Source organism: Eutrigla gurnardus (assembly GCF_963514095.1).
Source record: "Eutrigla gurnardus genome assembly, chromosome: 21".
Lineage (NCBI taxonomy): Eukaryota > Metazoa > Chordata > Actinopteri > Perciformes > Triglidae > Eutrigla > Eutrigla gurnardus.
This window is the reverse complement of record NC_139932.1, coordinates 13,346,119-13,373,813: the sequence shown is the minus strand read 5'-3', so window position 1 is coordinate 13,373,813 and position 27,695 is coordinate 13,346,119. Positions and strand designations below refer to the sequence as shown.

The window sequence follows — 27,695 nt, the reverse complement described above, 5'->3', positions numbered from 1 at the left end:
AGACACTCGCAGGCGTGAGGTTAGATGCAATCATGGGTGCAGACGAGCGCATAAACAAGGGCAGAAACTCTATTCTGTGAATAAGGGTCCTCGTAAGAGCACCGAGCGAAATCTCCTTGAACCAGTTGCCCACACACACGCACACACACATACACGCACTTCAAGCAGGCGCTACTACTACCAACACAAACATCTGATGCACCCCCCCTTCCACACTCTCTCCCCATCTGATTTGCATTTTGGTTAACACTCTAATTGCCTCTCATTAAATACCTTGTCACTTTGATTAATTGGCGCGATACAGAAATGTAAAACAGCGGAGCGATACAATGCATAGGGAACGTTTTTTTTCCCCGTTGAACAAACCAGGCTGGAAATGCAAAACGGGGGTGAAATCTCACTAACTGCGGTACACAGAGTAAAGTTTTAGATCAACTCCAAAGACAGAAGTTAGCCCACCATTAGCAACGGGCTGTGTGCTAGCTTACTGCATACTAGCTACTTACGGACAACTTAAAGGAAAACACCACCGCATTTCCATACTGAACTATGTTCTGCTCTGATCTTAGACGAGGTGATACATACCTCCCTCTCCTCTGTACGTGCACTCAATGGCTCTTGCGCGCACTCCGCGCAGCGCTAATTTGCTAGCATGTAGCTTGTCCTTCGGATCCAAAGGGGGGTGAAGTTAGAAGCGACCAAGCACTTCCACGTTGTCCCTATTTAAATACGGTTACGTGAGTAGTTACACGACCCAAGTTTGATTACACAAAATGAAACATGCCAGTTTTTATAAGCGGATAACAAGGATAACTATATAGTATGGCGGAATAACAACTGGAAGCACTTCGACGTTGGCGCAGTAATATCATCACTCAAAACATGACGGGACTATATACCTTCTGCTTGTTTTCACAACCCTGTGCGATCCACGTTATAACCATGATGTTTGATTGTTCACAAACTATCTTACTACAACCTGATGCTTCCTCAACTGTGCACAAACTACTACAGCTGGTGCAGGCGACGGCGTGCAGGTCACGTAGGTTCTATTGACGGAAGTAAGAGGGGGAGCGGAGTGATGATATTACAGCGCCGACGTCGAAGTGCTTCCAGTTGTTATTCCGCCATACTATATAGTTATCCTTGTTATCCGCTTAGAAAAACTGGCATGTTTCATTTTGTGTAACCAAACTTGGGTCGTGTAACTACTCACGTAACCGTATTTAAATAGGGACAATGTGGAAGTGCTTGGTCGCTTCTAACTTCACCCCCCTTTGGATCCGAAGGACAAGCTACATGCTAGCAAATTAGCGCTGCGCGGAGTGCGCGCAAGAGCCATTGAGTGCACGTACAGAGGAGAGGGAGGTATGTATCACCTCGTCTAACATCAGAGCATAACATAGTTCAGTATGGAAATGCGGTGGTGTTTTCCTTTAAGACAAATAAGGAAATAATGGTTTATTTCAACCATGCCATTCTGTTTTTACTAGCCCGCCCTGTGTGCTTGCCGCGCATGCATCAATACCATTTGTGTTATTCTCATCCCGCGCGGGGCAAAGGGTCAATGTGATCCAGTTGACCGAGCACGGCCCACCAGTTGTGCAGTCTGCCACTCAAAATTTATGAAACCTTCTTTGCCGCCGCCGCACATAGGTGATATTGCATGTCGGAGACTTTTATTATTGAAATGAGACATTTATGACAGTGAGCCCCTCGGCACATGAGCCGGCCCCGCTGAATCATGAGATCTGACAGATGATAGTAGGACGCCAGCTGAGCTTCCTCGCTCATCACAATATGCCAATTTCGATGTGAAAACAATCACCCTTGTATTGAGCTTTTCACACAAAATTACAATCTCCGGGATTTATTTATTTAAGAAAAGCTTCCTGCCGGTGTCGGGCGCCGCGTCCCCTCAGAGGCAGACGAAGTCGGCGTTTGAATAGGCAGGAGGGGTTGGCGGGGGTCTCTCGGCAGCCTATTCAGTCTATGATACTGCCATTATTCAGTCAAACACGGGCAATGCAAACCGCCGCATTGTAGAGCTGTTTTTAAGTCTGCGGGGAGCTGATGTAACGTTTAAGCTGTGTGTCTGCTTCCATTGGCTCACAATGACACCGTATCTGTCAGATTTAGCTGTGAGGTGGAGTGGTTTCCATCACTCTTATCTCTGTGCAGCAAAAACACACACACACACACACAGAGACAGACAGACAAACAGACTCTTATCTCTTATTATTCCCGTTTGTATTCAAAAGAAAACATTTAGCCATCTTAGTGCCCCATGGATTCAACCCTGTGACACATTGAAAGCCACAGTGAAAGCCTTAGGCCCGGCACTGATTGGCTTTCACTGTGCTACTTTCAGCCCCCATCTCAACACATGTACCAGCCATTTCAAACCGTGGCGCGCTAGTAACTCCGGATAGTCAATGATGTGTGTAATTGGTGCATCACGCAAGCAGCAAAATGTGACATTAATAGCTGGTAGCTGAGACTCCCACGATTTTTGCTATCTATGTGACCTTAAAAGTCTTTGTGCAGTTATGGGAAATATCAAAGAATATACCCTGAATACGCTACAGTTTTTTTAGTACATGCCACTCCAGACAACCTTGAAACTACAAAGCTAAACTACAAAACTCCGGTGCCACCTACTTCTAAGCTGTAATTATTTTTGGAGATAAATCTGCATTTGGCCTCAGATTAAAAGAAAAGAACATTTTCGATGTGGATCGAGTGTTAGACACTTTTGCTGGGTCAACATTAGAATACAATTGGGTCAATTTCAACTGAAACAAAAACTTTATTCATCCCCAAGGCACAATTAGTGGCTGAACATACAAGATGGGGAAAAAAAAGGAATGGAAGTAATCACAACACACACAATTAGAGCGGGGACATTATGAAGCAGCATAACAGATAAAGTGCAAGGACTTAATAACATAAAAAAGGAGTAAAAGTAATGATGCCCAATGAATGAGCTTCTCATTACTGTGGTAATGATGGTCTCCCTGCTATGTGAATTCCCATGTGTCTGTTTTACGACGACAAACATTTGCAGCAAACTGAATAAATAAAGGGTTTCTCTCCAGTATGGACTTTTATGTATTAACCCATGTATTTATTTTCCCTTCCACTTCCACTTAATCTTTTTGTTGCTGACTGAGCGGCTAAATGATTTTTAATCTGTATTTATTTGTATATCATGGAAAAATATTTAACCTAGCATGATTCAAGTTAATTAAAAGTCATCACATCAACATTTCGTCACTGCATTTTCTGAGTTTTCTGCTACAAAGTTAGCGATAAAAAGCCAATAATCTTCTCAGTAAAGGCTGTAGATCGATGAGGATTCACAGAAAGCAGAAGCACGTACATAAACTACGGTATGTTTTGCCGTCCCAAACTGTACCACACTACTTTGAACCTTGACCTTTTAATGGGAGAGTGTTTGGACAGACAAGAACCTTTTGGTTTAGGGCTACTGGGAACCATTTTTATTGGCAATGGTAACCTTTAACTTGAGAGGTATATGAAGGCTGCGCTAGATTGTTGGTTCATTACAGCCCTCCCTGTGGACTACCTTGAACTCTACTATTTTTAGTGTTCTCATGGATCTTCATCTGTTCGGTCATGGGCGCGCCGTGTGAGGAAGTGTACTTGTAATCAAAATGGGATTACTGTTTGAGATTGATGGAATCCTCAAACATTCACGTCTCCGTACGGACATCATACTGGGATGTATGGCGTCCATGCATGCTTGCCCTCACACACACACACACACACACACACACACAGATGGGGGAATATCTGAGTTTACAATAATATAAGAATTATAGGAACTGCAAAGAGATTATTCACAAAACATAAGGATATTACAATGAAACATATGGAAAATGTTTGCTAATGCATCACTATGTCAATAAAGGTTAATTGCAGACTGTGTGTGATTTAAAAATGGAAAGGCTTATACAACAAATATATGACAAATATAGTCATAACATAAAGATTTGAAGCATATGCAAAGCATTTGTTTATACCGACATAAACAAAACTTAATAATTTTGATTATTTCGCCCGATCCACATCTCAATTATCTCAAAGCTTTAAAACCCTTCTCTCCAACTTGTCTGCTCCTCTTTATATCCTCATTTGGGGTTTAATCATCCTTAATGCTTTGTAAATTCAGCCTATATGATGTACAAAATGTGTGTTGCACACATAAAAAACCTGCGCGTTCTGAGCCATTATCCCCGGTCGTTGTCACATCTGCTGGCTGTTAATCAGGCCCCAGTTAGCTCGTCAACAGGCAGATTGAATAGAGGAACAACAGCAGGTAAACACACGGGCAGGCACAATCACTTCCTGCTTTCCAGAGCGCTCCCTCTGATTGGAGATTAATGCGTCCATCTGGATCTCGTTACAACTCCGAAATGTTGGGGCAACTTTCTGTGCACTTTTTCCGGTGGATGGACGTCGGTTCAAATGGAACGATAAAATGCAGAGTGTGGTGGAGAACTTTTGTATGGCTAAAACTCAAGAAGGTCACAAGTCGGACGCAGCCAGAAGTTGCTGCAGATGGCATAGGAGGAGGATGGATTGTTTGTTTAGATCTCACATGCAAGTTCTAGAGGCCTATACTGACAACACCAAAATAAAGTAGAGATAAAGATACTAGCCCATCAACCTGGCTAAAATATATGAGACATTTAACAATGTAGCCCTTTGTTTTTCCTAATTTGTTCTCCCAATAATGATGCTGACATTCGACATTTGCTTCCACATTTTTAAGCCCTCGACAAACAAACTTGCAGACATCCGAAATCAATGCAAACGATCAATTTCCGGATGTGACAGGCTGAAAATGAACTTCACAGCCCCGGCACACAGAGGTTAAACTAATTGGGTTACACTTAAAATGCTTAGGTGTGAGTGTTTTTCACGTCGGCTGTCAGTATGACATCTCTTCTCCTCTGATTCCCGTGTGCCACAACCTTTTTACTGCTTGTTAAAACGCATGATTCCCAATGGATCGCGGTCTACCCACTCCCCACTTTGCTTTGTCGTTTGCTTAAATCTGTATTATTATTTGTTTAATGGGCTCCAGGGTAGAAATGCAAGGTAAATAATGCATTTGACTTTGATTGATTAGAAGAAGAAAATTGGTGCAAAACGGAGATAAAATGTGCTCATTAAGAGGTTTTTCTTATCACGTATCTCATTATACAGTCTGTGTAAATTTGGTTAGAGAAGCGCATTTTTCAAGGAGCTGGTCAGCAGTTAAAATGCATGAACCTGCTGAGAAAGTGCATCATGTAGGTAAAAACAAGTTCGAATATGCAATGTGTCTCCCTCCGTCAAGATTTACTGCAAAGTTGCCCTTTATAAAAGCACTTAACTTGTAGTTGCTTTACGGGAAGCTGTTCAGCACCAGACTGCGGAGGCATGGACTGCAAGGCTTCCAGGTGTGAATGTGAAACAGCTTGTTGCTGAAAAGAGCATCGGCGTCTGTCAGATCGTCCTTGGATAAGTGAGGGTTTTAAAAAAGGCAATGTGATCTTTAACAAGGTCTCCTTTCGCTCGCCACCGACTCCTCTCCTCTTCTCAGAGCAAAAATACAAACAAAATATGGTTCTTTTTAACATAACTCATGACCTCATCCCCCCCAGGTGAACGGGCGCAACTTCTCCAAGGTCGACCATGAGGAGGCAGTGGTGGAGGCCATTAGGCGAGACCCCATCGTCGTCCAGGTTCTCCGGCGAACCCCCACCAGAGCCACGCCTTCCGTCGCACACAACCACAGCGGCGCGCCACAGGACGCGTGTGTGGTGGACGTGTGCACGCAAACGGACATCACCTTCGAGCACATCATGGCACTGGCGAAGCTTCGGCCCGCTACTCCGCCCGTCCCTGATATCTGTCCCTTTCTTTTGTCTGACAGGTGAGGGCAAACACAAGACTGTTTCCATCCTCTGAAAGGTTGCTGGATGTTGAGATGCTGACATGACATGGATATGTTGAAAATGTAACATCTTTTTGTTAACTGGTACCAGGAAATCGTTATCCCAAATGAACCTGATGCTGCCCCGAGGCCTTCTTCTGTTGTTCTCTTTCATTTCACGGTAGTAATTAAGCAGTTGTATCATAGTGTGGAAAACCCCGGCATAGCTAAGTACTTTGTCCCTGTGATATCATTATGCGGAGCCTAACCCTCATGCAATAATTGCTTCTGTGCGCTACATCCATTTTCTTTAATGGGAGCTTTTGCCGGGCGATTAAAAGCCAATGGGCTGATAGTGCAGGAATACTCGCTCTACGTCCATTCTGGGGCTATTTATAGGGCTTTGCTGGGCAGTAGATGAAATCAATTTGTCCTATAAAACTACAAATCTGCCAGTCTCGGTCAATGATCATGAAGGGGCAGTTATCAGGGTGACAATTTACAGAGGTCATGGCTATTATAGGGCGATTGATTGATGTTTATGTTGCTTGTTCAGAGTTTTGTTGCAAAATGAGAACAACTTTTAACGTAAGAGGTCTGCTATGTTGCATGATCGGGATAATTGATGTGCTCTTAAATTAAAATGTTCTCAAAGAAGTCATTTATTTTCACATTGCCAAAGCCATTCATATGATTGGCTTATTTCAAATGAGTGATTACAACCACAAAGGCCTACATTCATGATCTATATCTCTTCTTGTTGTCTCATAGTTGTCATTCCATCCACACCATGGAGCATGAGTTTTATGAATGTCCAGAGTACCTGTCCAATATTCCAGCAGAGGTGGAGAGGACTGAAGAGTATGAGTATGAGGTAAGGCTTTGCATCTTTCTGCTACATTGTTGTACTTTACTCTGAGACAGTACATCATGTTTATGCCTTTCAGTCAATCTGTCCACAACATTGATCCAGAACAACTTTATTGGTCTAAATGTTTATGGTCCACAGAAGAAGACTCTCTTCACTTTTCCTTTCATCTCTCTAATTGGCCAATGAAGGCATAAAACACCCAAAAGGTACTTTTAGAAATATAATCAAAATATAATGGGAACATTTTCATGGGGATTTGCCAACCACATTTATGCTCCCCATAATATGAACTTCCTTGCTCAGGTGCTTTTTATTTTGATGGGTACTGGAAAGGATATGATCAATAGACTGCTTGACAGTGACATGATGAATGAAATGACGATGAGGCGATATGAGAAGCCACATGATATACACAGCACACTTATGTGTGCAGTAGAACGGTTTGTTTCGGCTATTTGTGGCTTTCGAATGCAGAGCCTTTTCCCAACAAGATTGAATGCAGTTGGACAAGAGGCTACTGTTGTGTCAGTAAGAAACAATCTCAGGAGATAATCCGACCCTAGCCCCGGTGCATGATGCTCACAAGCCCACAACAATGCAAGAAAAATTGTCTTCCACAATAGTGTGAGGAAATTGGCTGCCCCTTGTGAAAGCCACATCCTCGCTTTAGATTGTTCTGCGTTGCAAAGCAAAGACCCTGGGTTTAAGATAGAAGGCCATTCTTCATATAATGATAGCAAAAAGAAAATCCCTCCCGGTTGAATTACCAGTGTGTTCCAATCACAGGCTGTTAGTTTCTCCTTTCATTATGCACTGTCCTTCAGAAGTAGTTGTGTCCCCTTCTGACAGCCACTTCAAGCTGAATGGAAATAGTGAATGTTATGTAGAAAAAAAAAGCAAAGCACTCACTGTCCGTTAGGGTGAGCCAAGTTACAGAATGGTAATCGACCTTGCACTGATTAATCTATTGGAAGATGTATACATTATCATATGTATATGAATTCCAGTTTAATGAGTATTATCTACTGTGTGTCTAGACTTCAGTCTGGTTTATGGCAGACAGAACTATTAATACTCTATATGGCTAATAAAAGTGCACCTTAGTTCTAAATTGCTAGTTGCCATGGCAATGGCACAATCTGTACTACTTTTCAATATAACATGCATTAAAGAAGCCTTGCTTTTATTATGCTACTATCAACATGTTACTGCCAACATACCAACATTAAAAGTTATTAATACTCCTAATTACACGGATGGATTTTCAGGTTCAGTTCTTTGAGGGTTGTCCTTAGGCTAGTGTCCGCATGCTAACATGCTGACGATCACAATGCTAACATACTGATGATTAGCAGATATCACTAAGCCTGTTCATTATCTTACTGTAGCATGTAAGCATGCTAACATTTGCTAACTGCCATTCAGTGTGTCCCCACCTCATGATGAAGCATGCCACTCAGACCGTGGACCTCCAAGTCATGCTAGGTGACAGCGAGGGGTGATGTTTGCTACCGTCAATTGCCATCCACGGTTTAATAGGCACTTCCTGGTTCAGTGAACTGCGTTGCGGATCGTTAGGATTCCTCTGTTGCCAGCTGTGGCCTTATACCTTATGGTGTATCTGGATGGAAGAGCAATAGCAGTAGTGTAAGAACAAGGTTGGCTTTACAACTACACCCACACCACCATCCCCCCCAACCGCGCTCACTCTCCAGACGTACACATACCAAATCAGCCATCCTCACTTACCTCTGTCCATCCATGTGTGTCTAACTGAAACACGGATGGCTCTCCTCTTGGATGGAAGAGAATAGGCCTGCCATTCCCAGGAACATTACTTCTGACAGGTTTAGCTTCACTACCCAACTGATTGTCCACATGGGTACTCCTGCTGTCATAATACTGCTACTGCTACTTCTGTGTAAAATTGCCAAGTAGCAGACAGTAGTTTCAGAGCCAACAGTTTTATACCTGGGATTGTTAGCAAACTATCTTAATACCCAGAATTACTAAAAATAATTTTGCATCTTGAGTTAATCATGTTCTCAACAACAGTCAGATTTTAGCAGATTACATGGTGTCGTTAAAATGAAGTGGCATCAGTAGTTAGCTGTTAGTAGTCAAAAGAACCATGTTTTACTGATGGATCAACGGGTGCCAAACGTCGAAGGCTGTGGGTTTTTCTGGTCCTCAAAAACCTAAATATTGGTATGCAAGGGGTGCTACAGGAATAGTTTTTTCAGCTTTGTCAGTGCAAGTAGGGAAAAAAGGGGATCAAATTAAGACAAAGGACATACCACTTTTTATAAATCATGACACAATGCATGCGCAGGCCAAGGTATCATGGCTTTTACTAGTACTCTAACTAGTACCCAAGCACGAAAAATACTATCTTGATCACGGTCTGGCAAGATCTTCCTAGCTGACTGCGCTATCACTATAAAGACTGTTGCTACAAAATAGTGGCAGCTGGAAGGATGTAATCATCTAGGATGTGGAAACAATGAGCCAATGAACATTAGGCACGCCAGTCGCATCTTTTTTTATTATACTCATATTGGACTAAAATGTTAAAAACAGATGTTTAATGTGTCTGCGGAAAAAACAGCACGCCACCTACTGTCATCTCCATTTCTTATATACGTTTCGTGGCGTGTGGTAAATCTCTCCCGTTTTAAAATTGGGAAGCCGCATACTGTACATTTAGATGATCCATTCCATCAATTGTCGCAATGCATTGTAAGCCACGTGAGGTCGGTTTTGACTGCTGTGTCATAATTTAGACAGATTAGATCCATCATCATGAGCAGAGCATGCATCTTCTAGTCGCCATGATAAACAACTCAAGTAAGCCGGCGTACACCAACCAATGTGCATGACATAAAGGCATCCATGCTTTTATTTCACTGTCAGGGTTCGTACAGATCAGCCAGTGTACTAAACTGGTGAGCAGTGTGGGACGTCAAGACCAGCGCATGCCGTAACAATATTATAAACTCCTAACACACCCCAACCTTTGAAGGTCAAGGCTGTCTGCACAGGGAGTTAAATGCCACAGAAATTAATTACTTCCCCTGTCAATCTTTGCTATCGAGGTTTCCCATGATAGAAAAAAAGGGAGCTGGGGTTTAATACTTACCCCTCCCCCCCCCCCCCCCCATCTTTTTTTTTACCCCACAACTTCACAGTGCTGAAATGAATTCGGCAGCATGGGGTTAATAAAGATCACCCCTTGAGTTATCGTTATGTGATTAGCTTTATACGCAGCAGAGATCAAAAGGGAGCCAGTAGTGAGTCGGGTTAAAATTAGAGGCATTTCCTGTGGGACGGGACCAGCCAGTGGAATACCATCGCCGGAGCCATCAAAGACCTGCCCCTGTTTGCTGCCACATGCTGGGTTCAGTTTGATAGCGACTGGCTTATTTCATTGATTCAGGACACACACTGTGTGTGTGTGTGTGTGTGTGTGTGTGTGTGTGTGTGTGTGTGTGTGTGTGTGTGTGTGTGTGTGTGTGTGTGCATGTGCGTGTGTGTGTGTGTGTGAACACATTCATTGTCCTGGGGTGGAAAAAAAAGATATCAACAGCTGGTAACACGACACCATTCACATCAGCAGCAATGAGGGTTACAAATCTGTCCCACTGTTGGTTTAAGTTCCGGTAGTCCATCCTTAAAGCTACGCCTTCTTTTCAAATTAACACCGACAAAAAAATGACAGGGTGAATTGAAGGTGTTGCAGTTCCCCTCGGCGCTAGACAGTATGGGCAATTATTTTGGTTGGGATAATTGCGAAATGAAATTTTCCATATCATCCCATAGTGCCAACTGACTGAATTGTAGCATTCCAGTTCCTCGTTAGGTAAACACTGTTAGCTGCCAGTGGCCGGCTCAGCCATCACTATGTTTAGAGGATGCAACACTCGTATGTGTATGACTGTGAACCGGTGTGGGTAAAAGAGAGAGGTTTTGAGGTTGCCTGAATACTGTATATCAGTTGCAAATTAACCTAGATTCTCTCTGCCTAAATCCATCTCCCTGCTTATGACTACAGAACAACAAAAACACTCCCGAAGTGATTAGTGATGGTGCTGTAGAGCATAAAAATCAGGTTGGACCTCATCTGCCACGGGTGATATCGTTTCAGCTGCTGAGTAAAACAGATGGGTAAACTCGGTGTTTGAAATGATACGGTTTTGGAATCTATCAGATCCACTGGGGGAAAACAATGTGGGCTCATAACAGGTGCACCATGGGAAAACATATCAGGTTTTAAAACATTATTGGTTTGTGTGTGTAAAACAGGAGGTGGAGCTGTGCAGGCAGAACAGCCAGGAGAAGCTTGGCTTGACGCTGTGCTACAGGACCGACGACGAGGAGGACAGCGGCATCTATGTCAGCCAGGTAGGGGCGGGTGTTCCCGTTAGTTTGGTCCCACACTGACACTTACAGGTGAAGAAAGTAGTTCTCACACTCATCTGTTTTCTTTTTAAGTAATTGCTTTTTCTCGTCACACAATTACCTACTTCCCCCGATGAGGTCTGACAGACAGGGCTTAATGTTCGTTAAATCACACTCCAATTATCAATTTCCTCCGGAGCAGGAAGTTATTAAAAGATGGCATGAAATCCCATTTGAGTTCCCATCTTTAGATCCCGAAGCTGGAGTGAAGGAAAGGAAAAGTGTTTGCCAGTCAAATATCAACTCTGAATGAGCCACGCATGGCCAGAGAGGAAGTCATGTTTGAAATGTGATTCTCTGCCTGTCATTCAGACACAATAAACAAAGAGGGGCTATATTACAGAGATTCTATTTAAAATTCAAATGATTTCCAGCTCGGAAAATAACTTCCTCTTGCAAAATAGTTCATGAAAAAACAAATTGCAGCACTTTCTGAGACAAAGCTGAATGAATGATGACATTACGGGGGGCTTTAAAACGCTTAATCTGACTGCAGGTGCAGTTTCAATCCCATTACGACCAAAAAAAGTCTAGAGTGTACAAATGTAATTGCTGCTATGGGGATTAGAAAGCTGCCTGAGGATATAAATGGCAGAATTACAGTAAATGTAGCTCCTGATAGTCTTTATAGAATCACATGTATAGAAATCTAAACTCTGCCAGCGATTTCTTGGGTGTTCAGAATCTGAATGTTAATACAAAACCCGCTGAACCTCAACAGATTGCGAAAGCAGTCTCCCACCGACAGAACGCATCTATTTTTTGTAGATTTGACAAAAGAAAAAGGATAAAAATGCAAATTTCCCTCATTAAAATGTATGGATGGATGGCGTCGGTGCGACTTTGTGAAGTGTGTGTGATTCTTTTCTCCGTTTCCACTAAGGTTTTATTTTCCCCCACGTGTAGCTATCTCGCTTGATCTTTAATGCGAGAACAACAAAGTTTATGAAATTTGAGCGCTTGTATTGTTGTTGCGCATCCACTGGGATACAGTTGGGAAAAAATATTCAGACAACTAAAATAGAATCATGTCTGTGCCATAAACACTTGTTTTTCATTTATAACTCGCATTCACATCCCATTTTGTACAATGTCAAGGGCTTGCACCTGTGTAATGTTGGCTACTAAACTCAGGGTGAAGCACAAATACATGTCAGCGCCAACAAACTGAATGAAAAATATGAGGTTTTCAATGAGTTTTAATAAGAAAAAGAGTGGTACATTAGTGGTGTTTTTTTGGAGAAAGCCAGCATACGCAATGACCGGTTGTCAGAATTTTTTTTTATGTTCTTTGATGCAGGTGGAGCCAAATAGCATAGCGGCAAGAGATGGACGCATCAAGGAAGGAGATCGTATTCTACAGGTGATTGTTGTCATCAGTGACCAAAGTGCATTCACACAGGTTATATTATGAGCTCATGTTTAGACTTAATCCTCAATATTTTTCCCATCTCTGGCAAGGATGTAGTGTTGGATATCAATGTAATATTTACAAAAGAAAAATAATGTTTCTTTATTCCTGTGTTGAGCAAACATGCCTCGGTAGTTCCTCCAAGCTGCTTGCAAGACAGCCTTTAGAGGATAAGCAGCTGGTGTTTCCAGTCCGGGCAAGCATATGTATATTTAATCACCTCGTTTTAGCAGGGAAATGAAATCCCTTATTCGCAGTAACAGGCACTACATCACCCTTAGCACTCCTCTATGGCTCGTGCAAAAGCTCCTAGTAGTCTCTCAACACATACAGTGAAAAGGCTGCAACCTTATGAAGTGCAGTTGTCCTGTATCTAGCAAACCACAGACACAAAACCGTTTCTGAGGCCATTGTTTCGCCCCTGGACTATGGGATTAACAGTAGTAAAGTGTAAAGCTTTGCAGCTTTGTCTCCAGGCTTGCCAATTAGTGGCACCAGGTGTGAGTCGCCAAGGTGAACGGCCCCTCGTTAAGAGAATGAGAAGTTGTTTGTTTCTTGAAATGTCCTTTACACAGATGGTCTTCTGTAGCCTTTTGCTTATTTTCTCAGATTGTTTGTTCCTGATTTTACATTTTGATGTGATTTTCTATCACACAAGCCATGTTATTAGTCTGCATCCATGCATGTGTTTTGCCTAAAAAGTGAATAGAAAATGACAAAACTAAAAGTAAAAACACAAACTAAGACGAAATTAATTGAAAAGGTGTTGAACTTGAAGCAAAAAACTGTTCAGCTTTATACAAGAGATACTTCCTAAGAATATGGGTCATTGGAACACCACCTATATATAGATGTATTGTATTGTAACTCATTCACACAAAATTGACAAATTCCTTCTATGTGTTTGTGCAAATTATATTTTGCAAGATATTATTATTGAAATGCAAGCATGATATATTTTCATGGACACTTACTGCATGTCCTCTCAGTAAGCAATGGCTCAACTTGCCTTCTGTCTGAGCAACATTGTACCAACATTACCTCTCCTCCACATTTATTGTGCATAGCGCTCTCTGATTACCTCCATTCTCTCATGGTGTGTTTCGGTGTCCCAGTCGTGTGAATGATTGTGGGGAGCAGGGCCTGCTGTACCGCTGGCCCTATTATCTTCTCCTGACAGCCCCATTACTCTAGTGAGGAAAAGATGAACGCCACCTGTCAGAGAACAGTTAATTGTGTGTCTGGATGTGTGCTGAGAGCAGACTCCTGTGAGGTCTGACTATGCACTTGCAATTGACTCCCCTTACCGAGCATGCAGGCTTGCCCGTGTCTTTCCTAGGGATTGCATGGAGTTGGAGGAAAGGAGAAAAGACAGATGGAGAGATCAGAGAAAGACAGGTGTAAAAAGAAACTAATGAAGGGAGAACATGGGTAGAAATAAGAAAGGAAGAGGAGGGGTAAAGGTGTCAGAATACTCAAGGTGTGTCCTGTGAGGAACAATGGTTAGTTGGGCTACACTCTTCTTTTCATTCATGTCAGTTAAATGGACGAAGATGATAAAACTACAGGTCCTTTCTTGGCTTTGTGGTTGGGACTTTCTAGGAGTTCATTCCTCTTAACGTGACCGCTTATACTTGTCTTTGCTGTACAGATTAATGGCTGTGAAGTACAAGACAGAGAGAAAGCTGTTGCCTTGTTGTCAAGTGAAGAAGCAAGGAGCATCATACTACTGGTGACAAGACCAGAGATCCGGGTAAGCACTCACCCACCTACGCAGGCTCCCTGCCCTACATTGAAGACCTGTGCCAGGTCAGATAGTTGCCTGCTAAGTGCCTTTTTGCTTTCCTTTTCAACTGTCAGCATGATTGTCTGGTGTATCTTTACACACACACACACACACACACACACACACACACACACACACACACACACACACACACACACACACACAGAAACAGGTTTCTGACAAGATGCTGTGGTTTCAGCTGGAGGAGGAGGTGTGGCTGGATGATGAGCAACAAGAACTGGTGGAGGAGCTGAAGATGGAGATCCTGGAGGAGAGAAGGAAGCAGAAGGAACGTAACTTTGACAAGGGAGATGAGGTGAGAGCGTGGGCTGAGGGGAAATGCATCAAAGCAGAAGACAAAGGTCCAATGAAAGAGGGGGGAAGGGTGTCAGGGAAACCGAGTGGAAAGGTTGCAGGGTAGAAAGGAAGGAGAGACTAAATGAAAGAAGGTGGTAGAAGATGATTTGGTATGTAACCTTACCATTATTCCAACTCATTTTCTAGACAAGAAAGTTCAAATCCAATGCCAACCTGAAAAAATAAATCTTTCCACAAGAGCAAGTGCACAGCCACTTCAGTGTAGTTAGAGAAGGATCATGGCTTTGGCAAATTAGCTATAGTTAAGGTTTAGCAACCAAAGCACCTACATGCTATGGTGATGGAAAGACCATCCTACGTTACTGAATCGTCCAACATGGTCTTAATCCCTAGGGATACTTATATCCCCTCAACACAATAATGATCTGCAAGAATGAAATATCCTTGAGGAGGACTGACTGTTTCTATCTGTCTCCATACGCCAGCATCTAGCTGAAGAAGAGATGACAACAGACACAGCCACCTGTTCCTCCAACAATCAAGACAAAGACAGTGGGTTTGGTCGCAGTACAGACAGTCCAGAGCAGCAACCACTACTGGCTAGATTTCACAGGAGTACACCGGCCCATTGCCTCAGAGAGCGATGGAGGGCAGAGCATCCACATACAAGACGAGGGACTGCAGCAACACAGGATGCCCAGGGTCCAAGGACATTGTCCAAAGGCCATGACGGGGTGGTCAGTATTCGCAATGGTGGAGGCGGCGTCCTAGGTTTAGAGAATCGCTTCCAGCAACTCCTGGAGCTTAAGTGTCAAATCCGGAATGGAGGCGAGTGTGGGGTGTATTCCATCCGACACAGTATAGAGTGTAGTGTCACGGAGCAAGGAGTGGACGGGGACGCCGTAGAGGGTGTCGGGGGAGGGAACGGAGTGGAGCAGGAGTTGAGGATGCTGAATGAGGAACTGCGCAGCATTGAGCTTGAGTGCCAGAGCATCATGCAGGCGCATCAGCTCCGCCAGGCCCACCAGCTGGAGCCCTCGCAACCCGCACCCTGCTCACCAGTACGGAGCCCCAAAGAGGGACACAAGCGACATGGCAGGTTGGCCGACATCCACGAATACCCCGAGCGTTCGGACAGCGACAGGATCCGGGAGAAAGACAGCTCCAGTGCTTACAACACGGCGGAGAGTGCGCGGTCGACACCGCTCGGAATGGAGAGATCTCCTGATCATTCTCTGCAGAGACACATCAGCATCACTAACCAGAAAAACCTCAGACTGGCTTCCTCCGCACCCTCCAGCCCCATCGCTATCCCCAAACCCCACAGTACGACCAGTCATAGCAGACCAGCGGACCCAGGTCCTGTTATCTCCAGCAGCCCAGACCAGAGCAACCCTTCCCGTTCTGAGTCGGACCCTGCACTGCCTGCAGATGATGAGAGGTGTGAGAAGAAAGGGAGGACCAGAGATTCCAGGAGGGGGCTTTCCTATGGTTCTTATCAGACAACCCCTTATCAAGGCCAGGCAGGATCCAGGCAAATTCAGGTAGGTGTAATCAAGAAGCGACCTGTCAACCCTAATGCTGACATGCCTTTGAGTGAGGCATCTCTGAAGAGAATTTGGTACTAACCATGTTCTCTTTGTTTCAGAGCTACATGCAGCTGCTACAACAGCACTCATCGCTGGAGTATTCCCAGAGCCAGCTAAGTCTGCTCAGCCTCTGTCGAGATCCCGTGCACCGGAGCGGACGCCCAGGGGAACCCCGTCTAGAGTGGAAGGTCAAGGTGCGTGCCGACGGCACACGCTATGTGGCCCGGAGGCCAGCTCGGGACCGCATTCTGAGGGAGCGGGCGCTAAGGATCAGGGAGGAGAGGAGCGGAGGCATGACCACAGATGACGATGCCATGAGCGAGATGAAGATGGGCCGCTACTGGAGCAAAGAGGAGAGGAAGCAGCACTTGGCGCGAGCCAGGGAGCAAAGGAAGAGGAGGGAGTACATGCAAAAGAGCCGCCTCGAATGTTTAAGGGAGGGGCCAACCAGTGGAGCCGAGGGCAGGAAAGAGATCAACATCTTGGAGCTCAGTCACAAAAAGATGATGAAGAAACGAAACAAAAAAATCCTGGATAACTGGATGACCATCCAGGAGCTGATGAGCCACGGGGCGCGAGTCCCAGAGGGCTCCAAAGTACATAACGCCTTCTTATCCGTCACAACTGTCTAGTGGACACATACAGTAGTGCATATTTCTACGTACTGAACACTTTAAGATGAGGTAGCCTGCATTTCAGGAACTACTGCTTTATGTTGGTGTCCTTTTGTGAAATTCGATTAAACCCGTCACTGCTGGAGGACTTCTGTAGCATTCTCACGGCAACTTTGTAACTATCACTTTATGAATGTTTGAATAGTTCTCTATCATTACAAGACCTCAGCCATCTGAAACCTTTCACTGTTTTTAAACTGGCTCTTTTGGTAATGGACTGACTCCTGAGAGCAGATGATTTTGGTAGCACATTGGTTCAAACTGATTCACAGAAAAAAAGAAGTGGCGAATCAACACAATAACTTCATGTACACTGTGTATTGTCTCTCTGTAGCCTACTCCATATGCTTGTGTTTCATTACATGTGAAGAAACTTCACTTGCCTCGTTCAAAGTGGCATTTTTTTATAATGGGGGAAATGACAATATTTTTCACACTTTGTAAACTCAGTAACTTTTTGTAAGGACTTTTTTACACTGAATGTCAATGTACTGTAAACATTTAATTGTAATTTCTTATTTATGTTTGTATTACCAAACTATTAAGGTTGACACCATTTGATTGTACTGTAGCCCGCCAGACCAACACAGAGAGAAATGGGAAAACTTTGTGAAATCCCTGAACTCATCAAACACTTCTTTCATTTTGTTGATAATGTCAGTTGAGTCAGAGTTATCACTGCACTGAGAATATAATTACGCTATCTCACAAGCTCATATTATTCATGAGCTGGGAGGGCCTTTTATTTTGAAGTTTTACCTCACCTTACAGTCAAAGCTCTGATATATCAAGTGGTTGAATACCTGGTTCATTCAATCATTGAGTCAACCCCCGAACCTTCACTCAACCATAAATGTGTGAATTATGTTTAAAAATGTTAAATAGATTCATATTTATATCGTTTACCGTTATTTCTATTTATTGTAAATTAATTTTTATGGTCTGTCTGATAAATGTTTCACATTAAGTGGCTACCCTTGAAAGGGAAGTCAAGGAAATGTATCATGTTGCAGCCTTTCAACTCGAACCGACTGCGTTTCACTGTAAAGTGCATTGAAGGGGCCTTGAGTTCAGTATTTGTTGATGGTGATATTTGTAATAAAACAATAATGATAAAGATTAAGAAAAAAGTTCTCCTTTTGAATATTGTTTTTTTTATCATTTCAATATATATATATTTGTTTTTAGCCTGTGGCATGCTGATGTTTAGCCCAAAGCACCGCTGTGCTTAACAGAGTCTTTAAAAAATATAAATGTGCTTACGTCAGCTAAAACCAACCAGTTTCAACCAATCACATCATGACATCCATCCATTAATCTGCAACTTTAAGCAAGTGTGGAGCCCCAGTCCTCTGTAACTCCATATCCCACTACATTCTAAGCCCATCCACTTTTTAGTGGCCCAATTAAATGCGAAGGATTTGACATAAATCCCTCTTGTCACTGTGCACCGCTCAACTATTCCCTTTCACTGGGGGAATACGCCACAGTACAGATGCGGAAGACGTTCTAACTTTGGTTTCACTGCAATTTCTTAACATTTCTGCATTCAGTAGACGTCCTCCATACATTAACCCTTTTTGTATGCCACCGACCCATGTACCTGACGAAATCCTAACCGGCCATAAGATGTTTCGGAGCCCCAAAGTTTTCAGTGATTTCACTTCCAATGTAGCTCCGTCAGCAGGCATTATGCATGCTAGGGCCAGCAGTTTACATGGGGTTTGAGAGCAACACTTGCATCTCCCTGCTCTATAATAAAATGGGCTCTTTGTGAAAATGTATTGTCTCCTGCAGAGAACAACACATTTGATAGTGAGTGTGTGTGTGTGTGTGTGGAGGCAGCCAGGTTATTTATTTAAGCTGCATAATGCTGGAACATCTACCTAAGTGCAGCCACTGATCAATACTGTGCAATCAGCTAGGCTCTAAAAGAACACAAATGCTATTTGTGAGCGATTATAAAGAAAATGATTGCTAATTGAACACATGGGGGGAATTAAACGTGAACCACAATGATTGCCGCACCTGGGAAAAAAAAAACAGCCCACCTGCCTCCGGGCTGCGCACACCGAACCAAGCCTCCCCCATCTCCATGTTCACATTCGGCAGGAAGTCATAAAGCATTTAGATGTTTTGTGGCTTGATAGCACACACACAGTAATTTACCCTGTCGCAGTGCAGTTTACAGTATTCATGTATTCACGCTGGGATGAATGACTGACAGTGTGTTGGGGGGTGGGTTACCGGGGCAGAGAGGCTGTGTGCGTATAGGGGGGGGTGCATGTCCATTTAGCGATAGGAGGCATCAAAGCTAAACTATACTCCCATTTCAAAGCATTAAGGAGACACCGGAGAAGTCTCCTCATCCCCTGTCAATCTGCTGTCTGTCCACAGCCCACTGAACTGAGGAATTAATGAGCGACATCACACTGGCATCCCCATTGCCACGGCTTTTATGCATAATATTAAATCAGGTAAGTGCTGCACCAACTATGTTTCTCCCAGCTTACCATCTCCCTGTTTAATATCCATCCTTTATCAGTGTGACAGAAGTGCAACAAAGATTTGGTGCAGTCAACCTAGTATTAATGATTAATTCCAATGTGCACAGCAAAGACAATTGAATGTGGATCAGGTAGGCGGTGGCCTACGCCGAAATAGGCTTGCGTTTCTGTACACGTATGAAGCACAATGGCAGTAATACGTATAGCTTAATGCTAAGGCGTTGAGGCTTGCCAGTTCACACATTAAGACGTGTTATGAAAAGAGAATAGCACATTACCTCTTGTGAAAATGGATGTTGCATCAATGTTTCATCACTGGTGACGTCAGCAGAGAAAACCTTATCTCTCAAAAAAGAAAAAAGTCTATATTTTAGATGCGAAAGCTTAGATGAGATGATCGATACCTCACACCAATCTTCTTACATAAGAACGAATGAGCGTGTTTCTCAAAAACGTCAATTCTTTTAATGGATGTGACATTTGTTTGGAGAAAAAAGCAGCTCAAACAACCTGAGTGAAAAAGAGAAGGAAAAAAAAAACACTATGTAGAAAAAAAGAGGGGGTTCACTCCAGGTAACATCCATTGATTTTCCTTGTTAGGAATCAAGGTGCGAAGGTGGTGCAACTCCACGAGGAAGACATCTGGGGGTTAGCGATTGTAAAAGAGTTAGTTCAATGTTTGTTGGCAACTTTACAGCGGTTTATTCTCTCAAATCCGGAGCTCCCCTCACAGCAGGATGTTGCCCACAACACAAACACAGAATTCGTGAAATCCATACATACCTTGACTCCTCTCGAGCAGTCTTCTCATCTTGATCTGTCTCATTCAAATTCCAGCAGTTGAGTGGCCCGGTGCTGCACTGAGCGCAGATGAAAAAAAGCGCAGCTATCCCGGCTCTCTTTAATCTAACGACGCCTTTGAAGCAGCCGCGAAACGAGCGGGACCAGAACAAAGTCGGGTGTTCTTTGCTGAGACGCCGGTTTAGATGACGTGACGGGAAGTGGGTGACATTTTGTGTGTGTGTGTGTGTTTGAGTGTTTCGTGTGTGTCCTTGAGTGTGATTATACGATGGCCGTTGTAAAAAAACAACTAATAGATTCTCAAGTTCTCATTGACTCTCCTTTCTAAGAAGAAAACGTGGAAACCTAGCAAAGATGAAGCATTTCAACATCGACACAACTGCCATTATAAAGCCTCAAGTTTTGCATTTTGTCCGTCACCATCGACCTGTCAATCACAAAGTAGCCATGCCCAAAAGCGTCTATTTTACTCCAAATGGGTCCTCGAGTCCTCAAGTTGGGTTTCTTGAGGTCCATGGGAATCTAAAGGTATACTTTACCTTATGAACATCATGGTGAAGAAGAATTAAAAACTAGTGAGTGAGAGGATAGAATCATGTGCACAATGTTTGCTGAGGTAATTAATCAAATATGAAATAAAATGGGGTAATTTGAAAGGATGCAAGTTTAAGGCACTTCTGCCGCCAGGTACTATAAAAGGTTCTTAAATGTGCACTTGATGACTACATACTATAAATATAATGGCTGTATTGTTCATATTTTCAATCAGAATCTTTGACTTTTACAAAAAAACAAAACTTGGATGAAGACTGTCTGGCTAATGACACACTTCAGCTTCGTGCTTGTACTTAAAGTTGCTCCCAGTTATGAATATGACTTCCTAGATTGCAGAAAGTAAGCATGCATGCTCAAATAAGGGAGAAAAAATAAAGTGACGCCACCAATTATGCTGCCTGTGTGTGTAGTGTGTTGGTGAATGAACAACCTGCAGATGTACATTTGTTCAATCAGCGCTGTTTTGTCCTGCCAACAACAGCCAAATCTGTCATCTATTTTAATATGCAGCAGCACAACCAAGATTGTGTCTTATTACGGAATAAATGACTGATTAGTGTGGGGTAATAGCTGATCATTTTCCATTCATTAAACCTCTATTTACGGCCTCAATTATGCGCTAATGGCTCGTTCAGACTTCTAATTAACTAAGTGAATATTTTTCAGTTTTTTTTCCTCATGAAGGACAACTAACTGTACTCCCGTGTAACTTTAGTCAGATTTAAACAGATATTTCATCACAATCTTTATTTATTCTGCTCTTACTTAGTTAGATATTACTTAAAAATGAAGCATCCCATTCAAAAGATACAACATTTATGACATTGTATGCAAGTAAGAGCCTCTTTATATTTTTTGCCGTATATATTACAAAACCTATGTTGAATGGGACAGTAATGCCTTGAGACTGTTATATTCAAGGATTCTTTGCAGTCTGAGCACTGACAACAGCAGTTGGTTGCAGCTGATTCCATAATCTGGCCGATCTGACACCTGGATTATCCTGAGAGACAAACATTTTCTGTGTCAGTCTCTCCTGTGGGGTGAAGGCTTTGATTAGCCAGCGATGCGCTCACCTATTGATCTGGCTGACTGCTTCCTTATCTTTCTCAGTTATTACTGGTTTACTGCAGACCTCCTGCTAGGCTCAGTTTAGAGCGTTGTGCTGGGAATAGCGGCTCTGCCCTGCTCCGAGGATTCAAAGCTCTGTTGAGCAGAGCGAGAGACATGGTGGAGAAAAAAAGGCTTTATCTTTTATTAAATATTTTATTAAATAGACTCTGTTTTGCATTCATACAAGAATAACAAGAGAGTTTTGTCAGCCAAAAACTATTGATCTTGAGCTGCCATGTCATGGAAAACCTGCAGTATACATTCTGTTAAACACAATGTAATACATCAATCAAGGCCGCAATACACCTTTCCCAGCTGTTTTCAATGGATGTGTTAAAGAATGGGAGCCAATGACCCCCAAGAGAAAGAGAATTATCATCTATGGTTTAGGATTATGGTACTTAGTTTGAGGTAATAATGCAGGTACATGATTTTTCACCATGCTAGTATCATGGCTGTTGGGAAGGATCTGTCAGTCGGTCCATCATGATAAGGTTGAATGGCTTATGTTTTGACAAAGTTCCTGCCTGACCTTAACTGAGCTGCTGGATCAAAACTTGTGTGCTAACAACATGGAGGATAGAAATAACCAGGGTCTTCCAACGACAGAGCTGCTGTATGATTATATATATCAGTTGGCCACAACAATGTCATGTTTGGGCACCAGCAGCCACTGAGAGTGAAAATGATTGACTCCATGTGGTGTCTCTGTGCAGACCACCTGGACGGAGCTCCAGAAGTCATGCTGCACATTCGCTTTAATGAGGCCATCGATATGTGGTCTCTGGGCCCGGTAGCCGCAGAGCTGGCTAATGGGCTTCCACTCTATTCTGGGGAGATGGACTCCGACTATCATTTCCACAAATGGCGGACCAGCCAGGACCCACGAGGAGTTTGATTATGAGATGGGGTGTTATGCTCAGGACAAGAGACACATCAGTCTCGAGGGTCTTGAGGACCTCAAGTAGGTGACGGAGACTGTGGACACCAGAGCGACTTGGACGCTGCAGCTGGATGCGGACCTGTGCTTCGACCCTCCTGGAGGTTCTGTGGATCCTCCCACCTGACACCTGCAACGGGATGATGGACACTGAAGAGGCTGAACCGGACCTTCATCTGGAAGGCTGCCTCATATCAGCAGGACCAGAGTCACAACTGCCTCCTTTAAAACACATTGCTTGCCTAATACCCATCTGCAAGAGCTGGACCTGAAGGCTACTAATCTGCTTTACATTAATGCAATTTATATCCTACAAATTTGTTGAAAATAATAATTAATTAGAACAAGATCGTTACCATGTTCATACAATATGTTCATACAATTTTAACTATTTTTTATGAGCGGTACTGATGCAAATAAATCAGTTAATCAGACTTAATATTTGTGCATTGAGACCAGCCCATCAGTGTGAGAGTGATAGCAGGCTCTAATCCTTTGTTTTCAGATGTAATACTCCACTAAATGCCCTCATAAAGCCTCAGCTCAACTTCTGTAAACACATATTTGTTCCGGTTATATTGGCGTTGGTCAGTGGAATCATTATACATCCAATAAATTAATTAAAGAGTATGTAAATAAATAAATATACCATTTAAGTCAAATGTACATGTATTTCACATTTTAGAAGCCAAGATACAATTGGGCTGTGTGACTTCAGGAAAGTCTATTGACCATATGGATCAATGAATAGTGACTTGTTTTCACCGAGTTACTTCATCCTCCATGAATAGCTCCCTGAATGGCCTACTTGGAAATGGCAGCTCTAACCAAGTGCCATTAGGCCTGATGAAAGCAAATTGATTTCAGTGGCATGAGGATTTCAAGTGCCTCCCCGAGATTATCCTAAACACAGGGAGGATGCGCTTTCTTTCTCTTTTTTGTTGGGAGGGCACAGATGGCGCTCCCTTTCCCCATAGTCCCCGTGAAGCGGTGAAAGAAGAGGACGGGAAATGAGACAAAAAAAAATCAGGTGTCACTAATTGATCCGGCTTTATGAGAAGCTGTGATGTTGTAGTCGACTCATTGGGACCCGAGGGCCAATGATGCTGAGAAAACAATGAGGTGACACACTGCTTAAAGCTCCACCATACTCAAACGGTGAATAAACAGAAAGGCTGTATTGTGTTATTATAATTCAACCTAAGGGGACCATGAATGTTTGTACCAAATTTCATGACAATCTGGTAGTTGTTGAGACATTCCACTCTGAGCCCAAATATAAACCTAATGGTGGTGCTAGAGCAATAGTCTGGGTATCACCAAAGTCAGTAGGGTTTATCCTCTGGGAAACATGAATGTCATGGCAATCCATCTGATAGCGGTTAAGACATGTAGGCCTATAGCTGCTGCTAACGTGGCTTAAAAGTGTTGTGTAGCCTCAGTAAGCGAAAACTTGAAAGACTTTCAACCTTTGCGTCCTCTGGTAACCCCGACAAAGATCTTTCAAGTTCGATTTTTCTTTCATATCATTCATCCATTTCATCATTAATTCATGAAGTTATTCAAGAATATTTCTGAAATGGTTCAACTCTGCAATCTCTAGTTTCACAAACTTTTGGCTTTAGGTAAAACCTACACGAAAGAGGATAAGTCCATTTCATCCCCTAAATAAGGTGTTTTATCGTATATGTTGTCTCTATTCGGAGTGTGTCTGACTTATATAGTCAAAATTGTTGAAAACACCTCCATACACTTGCAGCAAAGGCGTTTTTGAAGGTTGAAATCAATAAAAGATTCATCTGAGCGAGAAGAGATAAGTTGGTGTGGAAAAAAATAAATAAAAAATGAAAAGAAACATTGAGGGATATCAATAAAAACAGCTTAAATCCGAAGCAGCTTATTTGACAACACAACGGAGAAGTGTTTGCTTTCCATCGATTTACGCTAATTAACTGTTTCACACAGCGGAGCTCTGTAAATATCAGCCCAACAACCAGTCGATAAAGACCAACCGTCCTACGTTGTAAATGTTGCATTCGTCTCCCGCACCGATTTGACAAACTTCCGCGCGTTTCGCGCTCTCATCGATCCGCTCGCTGTTATGAGAGAATTTGTCACGTAAGTCATCGCCACCGGACTGCATCGACAGATTTCCATAATTGCTGGAGCAGGGCCCTCTCGTGATCTGATGGAGTAATAGTCTTGTGAGTAATTGCCATTCGAACAAAGTGAGGCTGAGTGGGGAAAGGGGAGCGTAGCTGAACATCTGTTAAAGCGCGGTGTAGTAAACACAGGTTGTAAATGTATTTACAGACAATAAGCCACTCATATAAATGTCCACAGCATGCAAATGTTGCTGTTAGCTTACACATTTGAAATGTAATAAGGAGATCATGTCAATTTTGTGTTTACACCTTTTTTTGTGATGCCCCCAAGTAAAAAGAAGCAATGAATTGTTTAAATTCATGACTATTTCTTGTCAAACAGAGATGGCATGTCAATGCATCACAGCAGTTGTTAAACTGGTACATACAATTCCATCATAACCAATAGACATCATCACCCTAATTACAAAAATTGGATCCAGATCGTAAAACACATTTTCTTGGTGCCATTTGCCTCGAGCACACATTAACACTCCCGTACAGTACAGTTACACTGACTTCTACAGTGTTAAAGGAATACACGCCAACAGTAAAGCTCCTTTTTACATCATTCAAGGTGTCCTCATCACATCTCTCCTCCTGCTTTACTGTATTTTCATGTTTTTCTCCTTTCCCCCAACTGGTTTGCGTCTCCTCACATCGAAAGCCTCGCTGCAGGGCTCTTCATAATCACGTAATCCATCCATTCACTAGATGGAACCTCCTTAAATCCCCCTTATATTTACTCACATGCTCTCCTCGGGGGTGTCGGGACCAACTAATAAGCAATAAGCTACAGCGGAGCTAATGCTACGAATCCTGCAATCCTTCATCACTGATAGGGGAAAGACCCGAGGAAAGCCGTAGGGGGAGAGAGAGATAGACATGGCTATTAACACTGGACCACCTCAACCGCGTGTGCATTCGAACATCCACGTGTGCAAACAGACACGCACACACATGCTAAGGGCCCCCCATAGACAACTTCTATCTCTCGGGCCCTGCTTCTCTCTCTCCCCATGTCTGAATCACAGGGCCATATGTCTAAATTGTGTGTCAACACACAATCTAAATGCAAATGGTTAATCGTCTCTTCTGTAGCCCACAGCCTCCCAGGAATCAATGGGCACCCCCGGCAGACATTCATGCTGTTATTAGGTTAGCGGGGGGAAGCGATCACAAGTACAATCAAATAATTAAACCTGCATTTTTAAAAACCCTCTATTGCTTTTGCCTCGCCTGTGAATGGCCAAGGGACTCTTTTGCTGCATGTTGGCTCCAACCAGGGTTTGGGTTGTGCAAGGAGCATCGTTTTGTAAAATGTTTAAGTATAACTGCTGCATTATTAAGGAGAAGTTGGGTGTAGAATATTTAAAAATGTATGTTCAATATGCAATACATGTTTGCGTTTTCTTTCTATACCGTAAGAAAAGCTTAATTACATTTAACATTACATTGCATTCGGCTGTGCAGGCATTTAACCTTTTTTTCCCAACACCAATGCATTAGCTGCTCTCTTCATTTGATGTAACCCACAAGGGAATCGATCCTCAGAGCCAGACCACCAATTATTGGGGGGTAGTTTAAGTCTGGCACTCCACTGTGGGAAGAGGAGTCCCACACACTGGAGCCTGTGGTAATTAGGAGGGCAGGATGCCACACCAGAAGCTGCTTCTCGTGGGTCTAATATCAAGTCACGTGTGATAATTGAAAAAAAAAAATGTTAATTTGTAACCACAACCAGCTTCTTCTTGGTGCTCGTTAAATATATTTCCCATTACACTGGACAGCAGCACGATGGAACCGACACGTGTAAGTATTTTATATCATCGGGCTTTGAGATGCGTCCTGACAATGATGAACCATGAATAATTCTGCACGTTTCCCTCATTGAAATCCCTTTAGAGCGGATCTGTGGATACCGCAACCGTTCCACAGTGTCTGACTTAGCCTATGAAGTTTCTTGTTAACACATAGCACATCATGCCAATGATAACCTACATTTCATCCAGACAAGTTGAGGGGTGGTTAAGGTTCTTTTTGGAGGAGGGGCAATAAGGTTTAGCATGCAATTATGCAAAGAAAAAAAAGAAGCTCTGGGGGAATCCCTGAACTCAAACTAAAGGCTACAGTATCCAACTTGTGGCTTGCAGCCTTTTTCCCGTTTTTGAATAATTCCTAACTTCCTGAATTAATAATTGCCTTCACATTACTGAAAAACACCACACATACCAAGGGTGGGGCTGTTAAAAAAACCCCCACAATGTATTGATTCCAGTGCTTCAAGCATTTGATCATTGGAAACTGTTTTGGAAGCTTTATCGGCTGAATCAAAAAAAGGCGATAGTGTTTTCTTGCATTAAGGCACGAATCCCAAAAGGCTGTGAAATGTGCTGGCTTAGCTACCAGAGGGGCGACGGAGAATATCGTAGAGACGAGAGAAAGAGTTTAATGTACTTTGAAGCGCAACAAAAACATGCAAGATTGCAGCTGCAGAAATCCGTTGCTTTCTTTAAACAAGCCAACGCATCACAAAGACGACTAATTCACCTCGAGGCACCGAGCGCGTCCTCCAGTCAAG

The 27,695-nt window shown here is 43.0% G+C and overlaps 1 protein-coding gene across 1 annotated transcript in view; it reads left to right on the top strand.

Moving 5' to 3' along the window:
• Nucleotides 1-18,153, top strand: part of pdzrn4 (PDZ domain containing ring finger 4) — a 32,166-nt gene extending 14,013 nt beyond the window's left edge. The window contains exons 2-9 of the mRNA XM_084038441.1: nucleotides 5,676-5,947; nucleotides 6,719-6,821; nucleotides 11,121-11,219; nucleotides 12,577-12,639; nucleotides 14,339-14,440; nucleotides 14,673-14,789; nucleotides 15,277-16,335; nucleotides 16,440-18,153. Of these exons, the coding sequence (XP_083894567.1) occupies nucleotides 5,676-5,947; nucleotides 6,719-6,821; nucleotides 11,121-11,219; nucleotides 12,577-12,639; nucleotides 14,339-14,440; nucleotides 14,673-14,789; nucleotides 15,277-16,335; nucleotides 16,440-17,012 (2,388 nt within the window). The 3' untranslated portion in view covers nucleotides 17,013-18,153. The remainder of the gene's footprint in view (nucleotides 1-5,675; nucleotides 5,948-6,718; nucleotides 6,822-11,120; nucleotides 11,220-12,576; nucleotides 12,640-14,338; nucleotides 14,441-14,672; nucleotides 14,790-15,276; nucleotides 16,336-16,439) is intronic.
• The last annotated feature ends 9,542 nt before the right edge of the window (nucleotides 18,154-27,695 follow it).